This window comes from Elephantulus edwardii, unplaced genomic scaffold (assembly GCF_000299155.1).
Source record: "Elephantulus edwardii isolate Elephantulus edwardi_28Jun2011 unplaced genomic scaffold, EleEdw1.0 scaffold00176, whole genome shotgun sequence".
NCBI classification, from domain to species: Eukaryota; Metazoa; Chordata; class Mammalia; order Macroscelidea; family Macroscelididae; genus Elephantulus; species Elephantulus edwardii.
This window is the reverse complement of record NW_006399926.1, coordinates 3,070,543-3,088,794: the sequence shown is the minus strand read 5'-3', so window position 1 is coordinate 3,088,794 and position 18,252 is coordinate 3,070,543. Positions and strand designations below refer to the sequence as shown.

General features: G+C 49.5%; 1 protein-coding gene across 1 annotated transcript; it reads left to right on the top strand.

Annotated features, from left to right (window-relative positions):
• The first annotated feature begins 41 nt into the window (after positions 1-41).
• DCST1 (DC-STAMP domain containing 1) lies at positions 42-17,987 on the top strand. Its single transcript, XM_006895824.1, has 16 exons — positions 42-102; positions 414-539; positions 630-704; positions 5,334-5,462; positions 5,971-6,110; positions 6,830-7,046; positions 7,143-7,286; positions 7,846-7,967; positions 8,322-8,479; positions 11,060-11,159; positions 11,287-11,382; positions 11,474-11,600; positions 11,942-12,058; positions 12,931-13,073; positions 13,710-13,823; positions 17,736-17,987. Exons 1-16 carry the CDS (start codon positions 42-44, stop codon positions 17,985-17,987), a joined length of 2,121 nt encoding a protein of 706 aa, XP_006895886.1.
• Positions 17,988-18,252: the final 265 nt, after the last annotated feature.

The window sequence follows — 18,252 nt, the reverse complement described above, 5'->3', positions numbered from 1 at the left end:
CCCTGAGAGTCCTGGGTAAGAGTATTTCCCAGAGCAAAAGAATGGCTGTCCATCTTCATCTGAATGGTGCCAAAGGGTCAAGAAGGAAGCCACCCCACACCAGTGAGTCACAAAAAAAGCCTGGCTATTCTCAGCTTCACCTCTCTCATCCAGGGATCCCCCACTCTGCCCTCACCTTGGGCTCCCCTCAACCTCCCTTTCTCATTCAGTGTCCCCAAGCCCACTCTTTTCCTATTCTCTTCCTCACATCTGCCCAATTTCCTCAGAGTCCTTCATCTCCAGAATCTTCCATGTTCCTGTTACCCTCATCCAGCACCCTGACCCACCCTAGTCTCCACCCCGAGAAAGCCCCTAATCCTCTGCCAGAGGAGTGGCTTGTTGGTCCTGTTGGGCTGAACTCTTTGACCCCTCAGCCGTGGCGAGGCTCCTGTGCTGGGGGCTGCCACCCTCCTGGAGTCGATTCCTGTGGCGTCAGGCTGGCGAGTTTCCGGTCACCGCTTTCCTGCTGGGGGCAGGCACTGGGGCGCTCCTTGCCATAGGTGAGTAGAAGTGGAAGGTCAGAGGTAGGCAGAGACTGTGCAGGGTATGGGAGCCCACTCTAGGTCTTTGGCTTGCTCCCATGTCCCTAGGGCTCTTTCAGCTCTTGGTGAACCCCATGAACATCTATGAAGATCAGAAGATGGTGATGCTGTACAGCTTGGTGGGTGAGTGCTGGACAAAGACCAGACGCGCTTTAAAGACCTGCAGAGCACACCCAGGTCTCCATGCCGAAGGGGTCTGAGCTTGCCTCCTCTGTACCCAAGCATGCCTTGTGTGGAGGTCCAGAGGGAAGGAACCTCTAGTCTGAAGCTCAAGACTCAGTCCTTTTGCCCTCAAGGTGACTCTCCAGTTTGAAAGCCTCCCTGTTGTCCTCCTGGTAAAGTCCAAACCCCAGGACATCATAATCCCCATCTCTCCTGGCTTTTTGGCCTTGCTTCCTGCTCCTCCTGAGAATTCATTCATTCATTCAGCATTGACTGGGCACCCACTGAGGATTCAGCCTTGAACAAGACTGACAGACACTCAGCTCACTTGGAGTTGACATCCTATTGAAAAGAGTTAGGTAATAAGTAAACAAGTAATAAGAGAACTTCTGATGGTGCAACCCCAAAACTGAACGTGTTACTGTCAAGTCGGTTCCCACTCACAGCTGCCCTCCTCTGGGTTTCCAAGGCTGTAAGTCTTTCAGGAGGAGTTACCCAGGATTTGAACTTCTAACCTTTGGTTAGCAGCCTGATACTATACGATACTGAACGCAGTATACTATCAGGACTCCTTGATGGTGACAGAGACTATGGGGGGCGGGGGGATAAATAGGGAGATGTGATAGAAAGTGACTCAGAGCTTCCTAGCTTGAATAGTCAGGGTGACATCTGAATGGAGACTTTGTATCAGGGGTTATGGGGCTGCAAGAACAGAAAACCCCCTGACGAGTGGTTCATCAATAAGAAATATTTATTTCACATAACAAAGTCTCAAGGTAGAGAAGTTTCAAGATTTGAATTATTCAGCAGCCCAGTAACTCCATCAAGAGCCCAGGTTCCTTGTACCTTTTTCTTTCTGCCATCTTCAGCCCTGTTGGCCACTATTCTTTGGCTTGTTATCCCCCTCTTCATCACAAAATAACTGCAGCAACTCCAGCCATCACATCTTTGCACAGCAATGTCAGCAGACCAGGGAATAGAAAGAACAGCCCTTGCTCATCTCTTGGTGAAAGTGCAACTACAGTGTTCCTCAGCGGCGAGGATGGTGAAGCTTTGTCTAAGATACTTTGGGCATGTTGTTAAGGAGAGGCTGGTCCTTGAAGAGGAACATTATGTTTGGAAAGGTAGAGGGTCTCCAAAGGGAAGGAAGACCCTCAGTGAGATGAACTGATACAGGGACTGTGGCAATGGGCTTAAGGGTGTCAGGGATGGTGAGGATGATATAATGCAAGATAGGACAGAGGTCAGGCGTGTTACAGTTCACAGGGTTGCTGTGAGTCGTACTCGACTCAATGGCACTTAATAACAACATCTATATCTATCTATCTATATCTCTATCTATATATCTATATCTATCTATCTCTATCTATATAATAAAACATTTGCCATTTCAATATTTTTACACATACAATTCAATGACATTAATTATGTTCATAGTGTTGTGCAACCATCGCCATAACTTCTCATTTTAAGAGTAAGGAACTTTCCCACAAATAGATGCTATATGATCTCACATAAAATAAGGAAATTTCTAGAAGCCAAGGATTATTATCAGTTACCAAGGATGGGAGAGAGGGAGAAAGGAAGAGTTCTTTCTCAGAGGCATTGAGCTTATGTTAATTGTAGTAGAATAATTTGGAAAAGAATAATCATAATAGTTGCACAACATGAAAAATGTAATTATTGTCACTGAATTATACATGTAGGAATTGGTGAATGGTTTGTGGAATATATTTTCAGCATTATAAAACATTTTTCCAGAGTAAAAAAAAAATTCCTCAAAATCCTCTCACACACTTGCCCTCATAACAGAATCACAGCACACGCTTTATCCCAAGCCTGTCTCTGACAGGGGGAGTGGAAGCAGCATTGTTGCCAGTTTAGTCAATGAACTAACGTCTATGGGATACCAACAGGAAACGGCTTTATTTTCCTCTGGCCACTTTATTCAGACCTGCTCTCCCATTGATGACCTTTGAGTTAGACCACTAACTTCCGGCTATTTTAATTTTGAAAATGTCGTCCTGCTTCAGCGATTATTACTTAGGGATTAAGAGATCCAATCCAGCCTCCATCAGAAGTTCAATCTCACATGCATTCCCCCCTCATCATCTTTTCTCTCCCCATCAGCCCCCAGCTTGGGCTTGATCCTAGCATGAGGTCTTGTAGTAGAGAAGGGGGCACAGCCTGCTCTTTCATTAATTTTCTCCTCTACTTCCTTCCCCTTCTGGCTTTTCTGATGTCAGACAGGGAGTTAGAAGAATTAGAGGAAAAGAGACAAAAGTCTTAAGTCACCAATTCTGTTATGACTCCACTGCTGAAGCCCTCTGTGTGACGGGCACCCGCACACTCCTTGTCTCAGGAGACCCATTTATGGACTCTTTGGAGGCTCTGTGTACACCTCAAAGTGCCTGTTTCTCTCTGAGAACAGTTCTCTTTAACTTCAGATGAAGCCCCCTTAGCTCCTGTAGGCCACCCACAGCCTCTTATTTCAGGATCCTTTCTTGGATAGGGAACTTTCCAAGGTGGTGCCAGACCTGCTGCCCTCCATATTGACCACTTGCCACAGAGAAATCATGTACATATCTGTCCTGCCAGACCCAGAAAGTCGGGCCCCACGTGTCTGTCCTCTCTCCTGCCACTGAAGGCTAGTTTCAGAGTTCCTCAGCTCCCCAAACTCAAACTGACACCTCTGCTCCAACTGCTTTCCCATTAACAACCCCCCCCAAAGCCCTCAAGTGACCCTGAGAAGTTCTGCGGGTGGAGGAGGTGGGTTGGTGTGTCCAGCCTAGGATTAATGAGCAAGGCTTCCTTCTCAAAGCTACCGTCTCTGAAGGATCACCTCAGAGCCCTTCAACGAAACATGAGAGGGAATACCCATCCTCCCATGGACTCTCCTCCTAGGCCTGTCTGGATATTCTAACAATTCCCTTTACATTTCCAAAATTTCAGCTTTTTGCTCTTCTTTTTACCTACACTCATGGAGGAGCAGGTAGGAGATTAGTTTTGCTCTTTTTTTAAGCCCAGAGGGGATGGATACCTCCCTGGAGCCCTCTGAGGAATGTAGGGCATCAAGGCATCAACTATTGTCCTCAGTGTGAGTTTTTTGGTAAAAAAGGCCATGAGGCCCTGTCCCTCACCGTGTCCTGTTATACCACGATTGGGTTAGGCAGATCCAGATTTACCTCCCGGGGCCAGGGCAGGGCCAGACCATTGCCCTTGAACAAAACCCAAGTTGCTAACGTTAGTAAGGAGGAAGGCTGAAAAAAAACCACCATTGGGTGGCACCAGACAGAGTTTGTAACAAACCTGTATGACTAGGTGGAACCAGCCATGTGAAGAATAGGGGGAGGAGTGCTCCTGGCAAAGGGGCCAGCTAGGGCAAAGACCTGAGAGGGAGAATCAGCTTGGCATGTGCAAGGAATAGGGAGAAGGCCGGTGTGGGTGGACGTGGTAGGTGAAGGGCCGAGCGGGATGAGATCACTTCAGCAGGTAGGCAGGGGCCAGATCCTGCGGGTCTACAGACCAGAATAACAAGGGAGGTTAGTCCAAGTGTGGTAGGAAGCCACTGGATGGTGTTAAGGAGAAAAGGGGCACATGTGATTTATGTGTTGACAAACTTACTCTGGCTGTTAAGTGAAAAAAAAAATCAAAGTAAAAGATATCAATAGAGGACGTAGAGAGACTAGTTAGGAAGCTATTGTGAAAGAGGAGGAGGAGGATTCTTTGAGGACAATGGACAGAAGTTTGGATTTGCTTTGGCCATTGCTGAGCAAACACTGCATCGCCAGAGGACTCAGCCAGGTCCCCTGACCAGCTTATGCTGTTCTCCCAGCCTGGACTGCCTTCTGATCCTCCGCACATTTACTCATCTTCCAGACCCAGCTGACACATCATCTCCTTTGTCCAGCCTTCCCAGCCCCACCCCTCCCTGCGGAGATGCCCACTCCCTCCTTGGCTCTTTATAAGCACCTCCCTTGTGCACTTAGCACATTGAGCTGTAGTCATTTGTTTACTCATCTGTCTCTCTCCCTGGATTATGAGCTTCTAGGAGCTCCCTGTCTCCTTGCAGCGACCACAGGGAGACACGTGAAACTGGGCACAGACTGTAGTACTGGAAGTGTCAGAGCAGATGGGATCTGGAGGTGGGTCTGGCCTCCTTGGTGACTGCTCTGAGCACCAATACTTGTTTCCAGAATCTTCCTCTTGCTCTCCCCGTGCACTCAGAAGCTAACGTAAATCTGAAACCAGCCTGGATCCTAAAGTGTTGGCTCACTTACCTGACACGCATACGCACGCTTGTATTCACACCAAAGACAAGCACCAATCGTGACTTTTCAAGCTCTAGCCATTTCTCTGCCCCCTGCACACAGCTGAATGATGTACATCAGCTATTGAATGAAATCGATGACGAATGAATGAATAATGGGACTAGAAGGACTGTCAGACCTCTTATCAGGTCTATGTAAATGGAGACAAGGGCAGGAGGGTGAGGGTTCCAGAAGGAATTGTGTCAGGTGGGTGCTCTGCTGGGTCTGGTGGGCAAGGCAGCATCCTCACCCTGCCCCTCCCCTTGGGCTTTCCTGACAGGCTTGAGTGCCATGGGCTGGGGGACCTCCCCTCACATCCGCTGTGCCAGCGCCCTGATGATACCTAAGATGTTGGGTAAAGAGGGCAGGCTCTTTTTGTTGGGCTATGCCTTGGCCGCCATCTATGAAGGTGAGTGTATGTTCCTGGATGCTAGTTAACAAGTGACCCATTCAATGGAAGTCAGACCTGGTGAAAGAGAAAGGTGGGAAGAGAGGGATGCAGGTTCTAATCCTGGCTGCTCCAACTGCTATGTGTCGAGGTTCCTCCTTGTTTCTGAGCATCCTTCATTTGCACATGTGAGAAAAGGTGCATTTGAACGAGGTTTTCCAGCTCCACCACCGTGCGGTTTTAGAGGGAAGTTCTGATGGTATTATCTGTAAGGAGTTGTGCTGCTAACCCAAAGGCCTGTTTGGTGGTTCAAATCCATCAATGGCTCCATGAGACAAAGATGAGCAGTCTCCTACTATTAATTTGCAGTATCAGGAATGGGCTAAAGGGTCAGCTATGAGTTGATTCCAGCTGAAGGGCAATGAGATGGATGTAGACATGGGGAAGGTAGCTGCTGCAGAGTGTAGGCTAGAGGCAGGCTGCAGAGCATCTTCTGGGAGGAGAGCTCTCACCAGGCCTCTTCCCCCAGGGCCAGCGGCCAACCTGCGTTACAACCTCAACGAGGTGATAGCATCTCTGGGCTGTACTGTGGAGCTGCAGATCAACAACACTCGGGCGGCCTGGCACACCTCCACGGCCCCTCTGCGGACAGTGTTCAAGGACCTGCTGGTCAGGACCCCAATTGGGCATGAGGCTTCTTCCCAAGGGCCAGGATGACTAAATATGGGGAGTTAGGACCCTACTTCCCAATAGGGCATTTTTGCAGGACTGGCCCCTCTAATATTCCAGAAATTGTCCTGTCCCTGGACACTAAATGCCAGGAGAATCTCCCATTCATTGAGACAACCTGGAATTCCTCACATACATTTCCAAACACCTAGATGGGTCCTACTGTGTCTGAGTAGTTGAACTAGGATTCCAGAAAACTGAGGCCCTTGGCCTTGAGGAGTTCCAAGGGAATTTGAAGGCCAGAGGATTAAGGAACTGAGTCTTGGAAGACTAGAGATTGGGAGAGTTGGGAAGATCAGGCGGAGAGGGTTAGGCACCAAAGGCATTGAGATGACATGGTGGTCAGAGAGATTAGTGAGGGGGATGAAATCTAAGGATCTGGACAATCAGTGACCCACAAAGCTCTGGAAGCCTGGGAGGAGCTGAGCGTCTCTGAAGTTGGCAGGTGGAGAGAGGCATGGGCATTAGATGAGTCAACTTGGGAATGGAGATGGCTCCGTAGGACTGTGAACAGAGGTGAATTCGAGGTGAGTGGCTACGTCTTGGGGCCTAGACTCCCTGCAGGCCTGGGGTAGGCACTCAGAGCTTAGCTGAGTGAGGAGGGCAGACCATGAGAATGGCACTCCGCAGCTCTTCAGTCTCTTCCTCACCAACCTCAGGGCAGCAGAGATTCCTTGAAAGCCGAGGCTCTCAACATCTCCAACTCCTTCAAGGACCTTGATGCCCAGGTGAAAAGTGAGGCAGGTTTCAATCCAGAGGATGCTCCAGACTCAAAGGAAACAGCTCAAGACGTAGAGGCCCGCCGGGTCCCGTCCTTCAGAGATTTCTACTCCACACAGAAGATGTTCGAGCTGAAGACCAAGCTGCGTTGCTCCTGTGAGAGGATGTCCTTGGGTGGGTTGGGCAGTGCAGGAGGTGAGGGTTCCAGGCCAAGGTGTGGAGATCTCGGACACCTCTTGGCTCTTCCTTCAGATGTGGTGAACAAGGCCATGCTCCGCTGCCATCAGTGGTTTAACCTAAAGCATGAACAGTGCATGCAACGCGTGTGGGTCCCACTGCTCAACCACCTGCTCTGCCTGCCCATGAAGTTCAAGTTCCTCTGTGCCATTGCCAAGGGTAGGGGGCGCCGGGGCTGGGGGACTAGGATCCTTAGAGAAAGAGCGCAGATATGTGGTAGGAAAGCAATCAAGCAGAGAGCCTAGATGCTCTGAAGGGGCCCTCACTCTCAGAGCCTAGCACCTCCACTGACTGGCACAACCCAAGGTAAGTTACACAGAAAAGCTCTGAGCTATGCCTCTCTGTCTGAAAGATGGGTAAAATAGCAGTCATTATCCCATTAGGGGGTTTGAGGATTTAAGAGGATAATGCACGTGAAGCAGGTAACAGCTGGCACACAGAAGAGTCGCTGTACAAATGCTGGCTATCATCATTAGTATTTGTTATGGTGATGGGCAGCTGAGAAAATTGCAGGGAAATTAGGTCTTGCTCCTGAAAGGAAGAATCCCAGCCAGTGGAGATGAGAAATAGTTGGTGTGGTGAAAAGTCATGAGCAGAGAGACAGAAACAGAATTGGGGAGGATCATGGGAAGGGAAGCAGGCCAGCTGGGCCCAGGCCTGGGGGGCGGGGGGGTGTCAGATGGGAGAGGCCCCTGACTTGGCTTCACACTGCCACCAGTGATGGAGATCTGGTGTCAGAATCGCATCCCAGTGGAAGGCAACTTTGGGCAGACCTACGACTCACTCAACCAGTCTATTAATAGTCTGGCTGGGGAATTTTCAGCCAGTATTAACCTAAAGGTAAGGAGTTGGGGGCACATGTGGGGGTGCTGGTAGGGCGTGAATACAGGCCGGTGAAACAGGTGACTAAGTGTGAGAAGAGGAACAGGGTGGGGATAGCATTGAGCCAAGTGATGCCGTTGGATGGGAAAGAAAGGATGGTATTGAGTCTTCATGAATTTGGCTTTGGCACTAAATGGATAGCCGGGACTGAGATGAGCTCAGCTGATGGGGGAGCAAGTCAAGGAGGGTGGCAAGAGGAAGGAAGCAACAGTTCCGGAAGATTTGGAAGATCAAGGGACAGGACTGGGACGTCATGCAGAGACCAGGTCTGGCCAGGCATTGCGGCATGAGTTGGCCCTGTGCATCCCCCAGGAAAAGAAACAGGCTACAGTGCTGGGCCTCAACACCAGCTGGGAGCACGTGAGTACCGAGGCGAGGAATTATGTGCGCACCCAGGAGGCCAGGCTCGAGTGGACCTTGGGGCTGCTGCAGGTGCTGCTCTCCTGCACCTTCCTGTTGGTCTTACGAGGGTGAGTCAGGAGCCTCCACCCAGCAGCCCCTCCCCTGATCTAAGATCTAAGCCCTCTCCATGCTGAGCCAGACAGGAACCCTGCCCTGAGAGAAGCTTCCAGAATGGAATTGCAAAACCTCTTCCCTACTCTGAATCCAAATGTTTGCTCTCAACTTTGCATTTTTTATAAAGTGGGGTTCACTGTTTACACAAAATTGAAAAAAGGAAACATGAACATTTTGTAGGAAGAAATGTTACCCGTGTCTCCAGCACCTTGAAAGGGCGGCCTGTCTTCATGTGTCTACCTCAGTCTAGCTTTTATCCCATCGCTGACTTTTTTATCCCAACGCTGACTTCTTTTTTACATTTAGCTTTGACTTTGGATTTTTTTTCTTGCCCTTCATATTCCCCTTGGCTCTGACTTTGTGCCATTTTTATCGTCCAATTTTGCTTTCATTTTCTCCCGCCTGCTGCGTTGGCAGCGACTTTCCCTCCTTTTGGACCAAAGTCCTCAACCCCACCCAGCCTGGCGTCCAGCTGGGCTGCCCATGGCCTTGCTCCTGCACCCCTGCTGACCTCTGGACCCTCTAGTTGCCATCTCCACCCCAAATGCCCAATCTGGGCAGCGGCCGGGTGAGGGCAGTCATAGGGGTTGGTGCTCTGTTGGCTTCTGTTTGTGGGGCCTGGAGTGACCACAGGGCTGTGTGTGCACCTGGAACCCTGGGAGGGGACAAAGACAAAGGAGCCAAAGCCCTGCCCTCAGGAAGCTCGTGGTCTAGTTGGAGAGACAAGAGCAAACACAGGAATCAAAACCCAACTGCTGTCAAGTTAATTTTGACTTACATGGGCGGGAGGGGGAGCAGAGTAGAACCCTAACTCCCAGAAGCGGATCAGCACACCTCACAAGACACCTCTGGGTAGGTTGGAACCTCCCAGTCTTCTGGTTAGTAGTCAAATGCTTGCCTGGTTTTGCCACCCAAGGTACTGAAGGCAACAGAGAACCTACAAAACAAGGTTTCAAGGGCTGTTCTATGGATTGGCTGTGGAGACAGTGTGAGAGCTGAGAAGGGGCTTCCAGAGCCAGGGCTCCTGAAAAAACCAAAATCCACACTCACATCTGCTGCATCAATTTCAGCTCAGTGAGCCTGTCCCATAAGGTTTTCAAAACATTATGGAAACCGACTGCTCTTTCTCCCAGACCACCAATCCTTGGCTTAGCCGCTGAGTGCTTTAACTACGGTGCCACCAGGATTTCTTCCTAGAGCTACTGGAGGGTCTGGCTCAGCTCCCATGGTTGCAGATGGGGTGGTGAGGCTAAAGGGGGTGGGAAAGGAAATTCTTTTGGGCAAAGGTCTTGCCTCTGTGGAGTGTAGAGAACGAGGAGTGGAGGGCTGGGCTGAGGGTGGTCATGGCCAGAACAATCTAGAAAGTCCTTCAGGAGAGCCTGAGCTTGGGTGGTGGCAGCATGACTGGGTCAGGGGGTCAGGTGCCTGGTTGTGGTGGGGCGTGGCGAGAAGGTAACCTGAAATGGAAGGAAGAAGGAGGAAGGTGTGGCACGTGTCAGAGCCAGCCTGGGGAGGGCAGAAAAGGAGACAGAGTCAAAAGGCACTTCCAGGTTTTCACCCTCCAGGCCACTCACTGAAGAGGTCGAGCTGGCCAGTGGGTGGAGTCAGGACTCAGGAGGCCCAGGAGCTACTGCTGTAGGTCACTCCACCAGGGGGCGCTCACAGTCTATCTTTACATTTCTATCTTAAAGGCAAGGTCGCGGATTTTCCCTGGATCCCCAAATCTAATAGCATTGGAAGTTAAACAGCCTACATAGCAGCTTAGTCCATGTCCTTTTACAGTTCTGAACACATGTCCAACAATGAGCATTTTTTTCTTTAAATAACTGAAGCATTATGTTAGGGCTTTGGAGATACTTGGAGGACAGCTAGGCACACAACGCACACCCAAACACACACACACACACACACACACACACACACACACACACACACACACACACACACCGTAAGACGCTGTGGGGCTCCGAGGGGAGCCTGGGAGGAGCAGGAGTCTGTCAGAGGAGAAAGGACATAGGGATGGGAATGAGTTTTGCTTGAGGTGACCTCCAGGAGGTGTTTTGCAGGCTCAGCTGAGAGGCAGACACTCTCAGAGGTGAATATAGGAATCGCAGTGGGTTAGGTGATTCTTGCAACCTTGAGAGGTTGTCACTGGCTGTGCCTTTGCTCCTGCTGTTTCCTCTGCTTTATATTCACTCTGCAGGGTCCATGCTGATGAAGCCTTCCCCTCCCTCACCCACACAACCCTACACTTACACACACAGGCTAGCCCTGCCCTCCTCTGAGCTCTTCTCCTTACCCCGGCCTGTCTCCCCAGTCGTGTAGCTGTATTACTTCCACCGACTGCATTCTGATGGAGGGGGTGTTCCTCTCATCATCCCTGAGCACAGTGCTTGGGACTTGAATGGCATTCAGTTAAAAAATCTGGCCAGCTAAACAAAAGACTAGCTGTACCTCAAGGAAGCCCAGGGTCGGTGTGGATGGAAGAGAACTTGTAGTAAGAATTAGAGACATCCCTGTCTGTTCATCCACAGGTCCTTCTCCTACATGGACAAGTATAACCAAGACATTCGCTTTGACAACATCTACATCAGCACCTACTTCCATCAGATTGATGAGCGCAGGAAGAAGCTAGTGAGTGAGCACCGCCCTGCCCCAGGGCGCCCTGCACGTGGCCTGCGTGGGCTTCACCATCCAGAAGGGAAAAGGGGGCAGAGCTGGGGGTTGGGAGGGTCCTCACTGTGTGGACATCTTTCTCCAGGGCAAACGGAGCCTGCTGCCTCTCCGCAAAGCTGAGGAAAAAACCGTCATCTTTCCCTGCAAGCCCATGATCCAGGCCTCAGAAATGAAGAACTTGGTGAGGAGGGTGTGGGGCACGCACCGCAGGGCGGCGGGCAAGGCCGCAAGCAGGCAGCACTACCCTGACCCCGCGCCTGCTCCTCTGGTAGGTAAGGGAGCTGCTCGAGTCGGTGCCGGTTTTGCTGCTGCTGCTGCTGCTGTGTGGGCTAGACTGGGCTTTCTTCTCCATCTTCAACACCATCCGCCACCACTCCTTCCTACAGTACTCCTTCCGCAGTGAGTCACCCCCTCTCTGGGCTCCAGACCCTGTGTGCAGCTCAGTCCCATGAGACACCACTCTAAGCTCCAACCCTGCCCAGCTGCCTCACCAAAATTCTCATTTTGTCTCCTTTTTCTGTTTCTTCGGCTCCCTTTCTCTGACTCAGCCCTTCCCGGGGCCAAATCTCAACCTGGGATCTGTCACTGGGACCTCTGTCCCCACTCTACAAAGAGGAGTTGATTCAGAGAAGTAATAGGGATTCCACCTGGACCTCTCCCCTGCATCCAGCCTCCCTCCTGTTCCACGTAGCCCCAAGTTCTTCCTGATCCTCCTCCTATGGTCCCATTCTTGACTTCAGGCAGTCATAAACTGGAGGTGAAGGTGGAAGGAGATTCCATGCTCGCCCGGCTTCTTCGAAAAACCATTGGGGCCCTGAACACCTCCTCAGAGACGGTGGTGGAATCAAATAACATGCGTAGGTGATGCTGAAAATCGGGATCAGAGAACCGAGGGCTGGGGCCAAGGGCCGGCAGAGGATTCCAAAGTAAAGAGTTGGGAGACTGGGTTTGAGTGTGGAGAGCTGGACATCACTGGGCATTAGGTGAGTAAACCAGGGGGCGGGCAGGCTGAGAAGCAGAGGATGACGAGCTTGGGTCAGAAGAGTCTGTGGACTAGAGTCCTGAGGTCAGAGAGTGGGGATTCCAGTCTTGCGGGGCATTGCTGTCTAACAGGACTTTCTGCCATGATACTTACCTTCTAGATCCGTGCCTCACGGAGTGCATGGGCTTGTGTGCCTGCTCTGTGGCCGCCTTCCATATTGGCAGTGTTGGCAGGTTAGCGACAGGCATGGGGGTTCACTGCCCACTAAGCGAGGGAAGCACTGATGTGCTGGTGCTCACATGCTAATCTGCAATGAACAGCTTCACGTGGGTCTGATCTCATGTGAACCTGTTCACTGACGATCAGTGAGTATGAATCTGTGCATACCTTGTTTCCTGAGAACTCTCGTCCTTGTCAGAGATTGTGAATTTGAGAAGAGGCTTTGAGTCTATAGGAAGGTGCTGTGCATTTGGGACAGAGAAAGTTGCCAGCCATACCTCGAAGCGGAATCTTTGATGTGGGAAAAAAAAGAGAGAAATTGTTTACACTAAATGAGTACATAAGCACAAGTAAGCTGTGCTTCCCTTTTCTGCTAGGTTATCTGACACTGTCCAGGCAGGAGAACCAGGGGATCAGAGGTCAAACCTACACAGTCAAGAAGGCCAGCCCTGGGCAACCCCATCCTTTGGCTGACCCTGGCCAGACCCCATATAGCTTTGTCCCCCCTTCTCTGCGCCCACTCTGCAGCCTGTCTGCCCCAGCCAGAGAGCATGGATGCCAAGGCCTACCTCAGCGCTGCACTACCAAGTGGCCTGCTGGTGTGCCTCTGCCTGCTCCAGGCTTTTGGCTACCGACTCCGGAGGGTCATTGCAGCTTTCTACTTCCCTAAGGTGTGCTCCTCAGACCTCCCCCACACACACACACACCCCTAATTCCATATCAACCCTGTCCTCTTGGATGATGTTGTTGTTGTTGTTATGTGCCGCCGAGTTGCCTGTGACTCATAGTGACCCTATGTACAACAGCCTTAAACTCTTCACTATACTGTGCCAATTTTATTTTCTCTGATACACCTACCCCCATTACCTCAGTCACTGAATCAATCCATCTCATCGAGAGTCTTCCTCTCCTGCACTCTCCCTCCACCCTCCCAAGCATGATGTCTCTCTCCAAGGACCGGTCCCTCCTTGCAACATGTCCAAAGTATGTCAGAGGAAGCCTCAGAATCCTTGCCTCCAAGGAGCAACCTGGTCTCACTCTCTCTAAGATGAACCTGTTTGTTCTCCTAGCAGTGCATGGCATATTCAATACTCTTCTCCAGCACCACAGCTCAAAGGCATCAATTCTCCTATCATCTCTAGTCATTGTTCAGCTTTCTAATGCATAGCAAGTGGTTGTAAAGATTATGGCCTGCATCAGACACACCTTAGTCTTCAGACTGACATCACTGCTCTTCAGTACTTTGGATAGGGATGTATTTTATCCTTTGCACTATCGCTATCACAGACCACCTCTCCTGCCCTCAGCGAGAGAAGAAGCGTGTCCTGTTCTTCTACAATGAGCTGCTGAGGAAGAGAGAAGCCTTCACGAAACTGAGGAGGGCGGCCATTGTGAGGCGGGCACAGCAGCAGAGGGCTCCGGTAAGTCCAGGCCTGAGAGCTGGAGGAGAGGGGACATCTCTCTTCAGTCCATCCATGGCTACCAAAGGCCCCAGGCCTATGTGAATTCAGTGAGTTCAGTGATGGATGCCAAGGCCCCTACTCATATGCTGTCATCCAGGGTTAGGTCCCTTCCTCTCTGTACCCCTGAATCCAGCCCAGAGAGCCTCATCAGGTGACTGGGCAGCAGGCAGACACCGGGGATCAGGCTTCTTCCAGTCTGGTCAGAGGACAGTAAAGAGCTCACAAGAAGCAGGGGGAGAGGGTTTCAAGGCAAAGCCACAGATGCCCCTGAGAGGCCTGTGGTTCACAGGAGAGAGAAGACAGGACGGCTGAGCTCAAGAAAGCCTTGTCAAGGGCCCATGGCATATGGAAATGGTAGGAAGAACAGACCTGTCAGGCCTTCTCACTAAAAGCAGTGTATGTGGTGGTTCCATGTGGGGCTGTGGCACCAGAGAATCTGGGTTTGAGTCCTGGCTCCTCTTTTTACTACAATGACAACTCTGTGACTTTGGATATGCTACTTAACCTCCGTGCCTTGGTCCTTCCCTTCTGAAAAATGGAGTTAAGTACTCCATCTGGTTGTTCCAAGGCATAAAGGAGTTGTCGTTGTTGTTGTTGTGTATTGTAGAGTTGGAGCCAACACGTAGCTGACCCTCCAGCGGGTTTTCAGAGGCAGTTAATCACTCAGGAAGAGATTGCCCATCCTTCTCCTTTGAAGAAGCTGGTGGCCTCGAACTGCGTGCCTACAAGATTAAAGTGCAGCTTCTTGCCACTAGACCACCAGGGCATAAATTAGTACAGACACATAAAACACTCCCAGGTGTTGGCATGTAGCAAGCAAATGCTATATATGTCTTGGTTGTCACTGTGTGACCTGGGTAGGTGTCCATTTTTTCAAGTGTCAGTTTTCTCATCAGAGAGAGATGATATTTTCTGCTTTATATGGTTATTGTTTGGATGGAATTCATCCAGTTCTAGTACAGGACCCAATAGTGTAAACAGAACACTGAATGGCTGCCATACTTATTTAATCCATTAATACAAAGCTTGTAAGAGTGAAATTGTGTTTTGCTCACCTTTCGCTTCTGTACCTGAATTATAAGATCCCTCAGGGTACATAGTAGAGATAGAAGGAATATCTAGTGGAAACCAAACATGTTGTGATCCTGTGACTTGATCCTGAAATCAGCTGGATTTCAATGCTATTTTAGGTGCCAGTGAGTCAACCAGGACGCATAGTGACCCTATGAACGCCTGATCTAAATGTTGTCCTGTCCTGGGACATCCTCACAGTCTTTGACATGCTCAAGTCCATTTTCAAAGTCATTTGTCAATCCATCTTTTTTTTCCCACTTTATATTGGTTTGCATACAAACATTTTATACATTGCATTGTGTTTCACACATTTCTTCATTTACATTGCATTTCAAATGATCACTTCTATACATTGTGTTTTATAACATTAATCACCATTGGCGAGCTCTGGTAGCCTAGTGGCAAGAAGCTGCACTGCAATCCCAGAGGTGTGCAGTTCAAATCTACGAGATGCTCTGCTGGAGAAGGAGGGACAATCTCCTCCTCAATCAGTCAGATCTGGTTTGGCAGTACCCCCACAAAAAAAAATAATAATAAAAAAATTAATCACCATTTATCCATGCCTACTATTACCCCATCTTTTCAGATACCAATTGGATGTGTCAATCCATCTTGTTGAGAGTCTTCCTCTCTTCCTCTGACCCTCCACTTTCCCCAACATAATGTCTTTTTACAATGAGTGACCATTCCTGACTACATGCCCAAAGTATGTGAGACAAAGTTTCACGACCCTTGCCTTTTAGGAGCACTTTGATTGTACTCGTCCAAGACAGATTTCTTTGCTCATTTGGCAGTCCATGGGATATCCAGTACTCTTCTCCAACTCTACAATTCAAAGGCATCAATTGTCTGTCAACCTTATTAATTATCCAACTTTTGGATGCATAGGAAGCAATTGAAAAGATCATGAGTTGGATCCAGTGCACTTTAAACTGACATCATTGCTCTTTTAGCACTTTGGAGAGGTCCTTGAAAATCTGTTTTCCTACTATAACATGTCTTTTGATTTTTTTTAAATTTTATTTTATTATTTTTGTGTGCGTGTACCGTCAAATCAGATCTGACTGGTACAGGAGGAGATTGCCCCTCCTTCCCCGGCAGAGCATCTGGTGGATTCGAACCGTGCACCTCTGGGATTGTAGTTGCAGCTTCTTGCCACTAGGCCACCAGAGCTCCCTTCTTTTGGTTTCTTGACTGCTGTTACCATGGGTATTGATTATGAATCCAAGTAAAATGAAATGATTGACAACTTGAATCTTCATCATGATGTTGTCTATTGGTCCAGTGATAAGGCTTTTTGGGGTTTTTTTTTTTTCTATACTGAAATGAGCAAATGAGGAGAAAATGTGAAAGACATTCATTTGAAACTGAGGGGGAAATGTGCAAAGACTTAGATCAAAGGGCCAAGTGCCAAGGTTAGTCTAAGGAGAAAACATCATAGAGAAGGTGGCATTCAGGGATAGGTAAACTGGAGCATAAAGAATCTCTGGGTAGGGGAGCTCTGGTGGCCTAGTGGCAAGAAGCTGCACTACAATCCCAGAGGTGTGCAGTTCAAATCCTCCAGGTGCTCTGCAGGGGAAGGAGGGACAATCTCCTGCTGTACCAGTCAGATCTGATTTGACGGTACACACAAATAATAAAATAAAAATAAAAAATTTTAAAAAATAATCCCTGGGTAGTGCAAAAATTTACATTTTAAGACACTCACTGGCAGAGAATCAGAGGTGCCTCAGAAAAAGGGTTGGTGATTGGTTTCTGAAAGACCACAGCTATGATAGCACTATAGAGCACAGTTCTGATCTGGGACATTAGTCAGAATCTAGTTTGCTGATTTACTTAAGATTGAGTAGAGATTAGACTCGATGGTGCCTAACAACAACAGATGGTAGAAAGAACTAGATCACAGGAGGCTCTAAAGGACAAACCGAGTCCTGCCTTTGTCTAATAAGGCAGTGCAGCCCCTGGAGTTTCTGGGTAAGAGAGTGACCTGATAAGTAGAAAAAAATGTCTGGCAATTGTGTACAGAGAGGGTAGGGGCGAGAGCATAGTTACTCATTTGTACTCGGGGTACCTGAATCCAATCATTTGATCCTTTACTAGCTGCATGCTTTGGAGGAAATCAGATCATCTTTCAGAGATTCACCTTTTTCGTCTGTAAAGTAGGGATAACAATAATGATAGCCTTATCGCCCTTACACACTTCTCAGTTTGAAGGTGAGAACCAAATAAGATGATTGATTTATGGGAAAGTGTGCACGATAGCCGTTGCTGATATTGGCTTTGACAGTGTAGAGGTTGCATCCTCCCACTCTCCACCACGTGACAGTGGGGGAGGAGCATTCTCTAGGATCAACCTCCTTAGAACCCTTCCTCATTCAGAGTAACTCTTTGCTCACCTCAGTTTCTTCCAACATGGCACAGTCAGGTCTTGAGATTTCTGAAGCAGAGCACTTTCAGCCCCCCTAGCAATGCCTCCTTAGAGGCAAGGAAGGTGAAACTTCACCTCACATTTGAACATGTTGTTAGGAGGGGCCAGTCCTTGGAAAGACAGCATGTAGGGAAAGGTAGAGGGGTTAGGTAAGGAAAGAAAGACCCTCAATAAGATTGAGTGACACAGTGACTGTGACAATGGACTCGAGCATATCAGAGATAATGAGGATGACACAGGATAGAGCAAAGTTCAGATCCGTTGTTCATAGAGTCTCTATGACTCATCAACTCGATGGCACCTAACAACAGTAATGCCTTCTCAGTTTGCTTTCCGAAAGGGTCTAAGGTCTCCTTCTCTCCAAACAGCGCCACCACCTGGTTGACATTTTGCACCGATGCTGCCCTCTCTTGCACCTCTGGCTGCGCCGGCGATGCGTGGTGTGTTTAGCACCCGAGAAGCCCGAGTCCTACGTGTGCCCGACGGCGGGCTGCGAGACTGTGTACTGCCAATCATGCTGGGTCGACATGCGGCAGCAGTGCCCAGCCTGCACACCTCGCGAGGAACTCTCCTCCTCTGCCTTCAGCGACAGTGACGACGACGCTACCTATGCTGAGTGATGGGGTAACCCACTTTCTCAGACTGCTTCTTGATGTTTAATAAAATGCTTTGTACACTCTTGGTGGCGGCGGTTCGCGGGAGGTCTCCACTGGGGTGAACTAGATGTTTGCTGTCTTAAGTGGCAGTTAGGAGGGCCAGGCGGCGGAGGCGAGGAAGGGGGCTAAGCAAAGCTGCTAGGAAAGGGCTGGGACTCGGGTAGGTTTAGGGCGTGACGCCCAAGCCGGTCGGACCGGGCGTCAGCTGCTAATCGCGACTCTCGCCCAG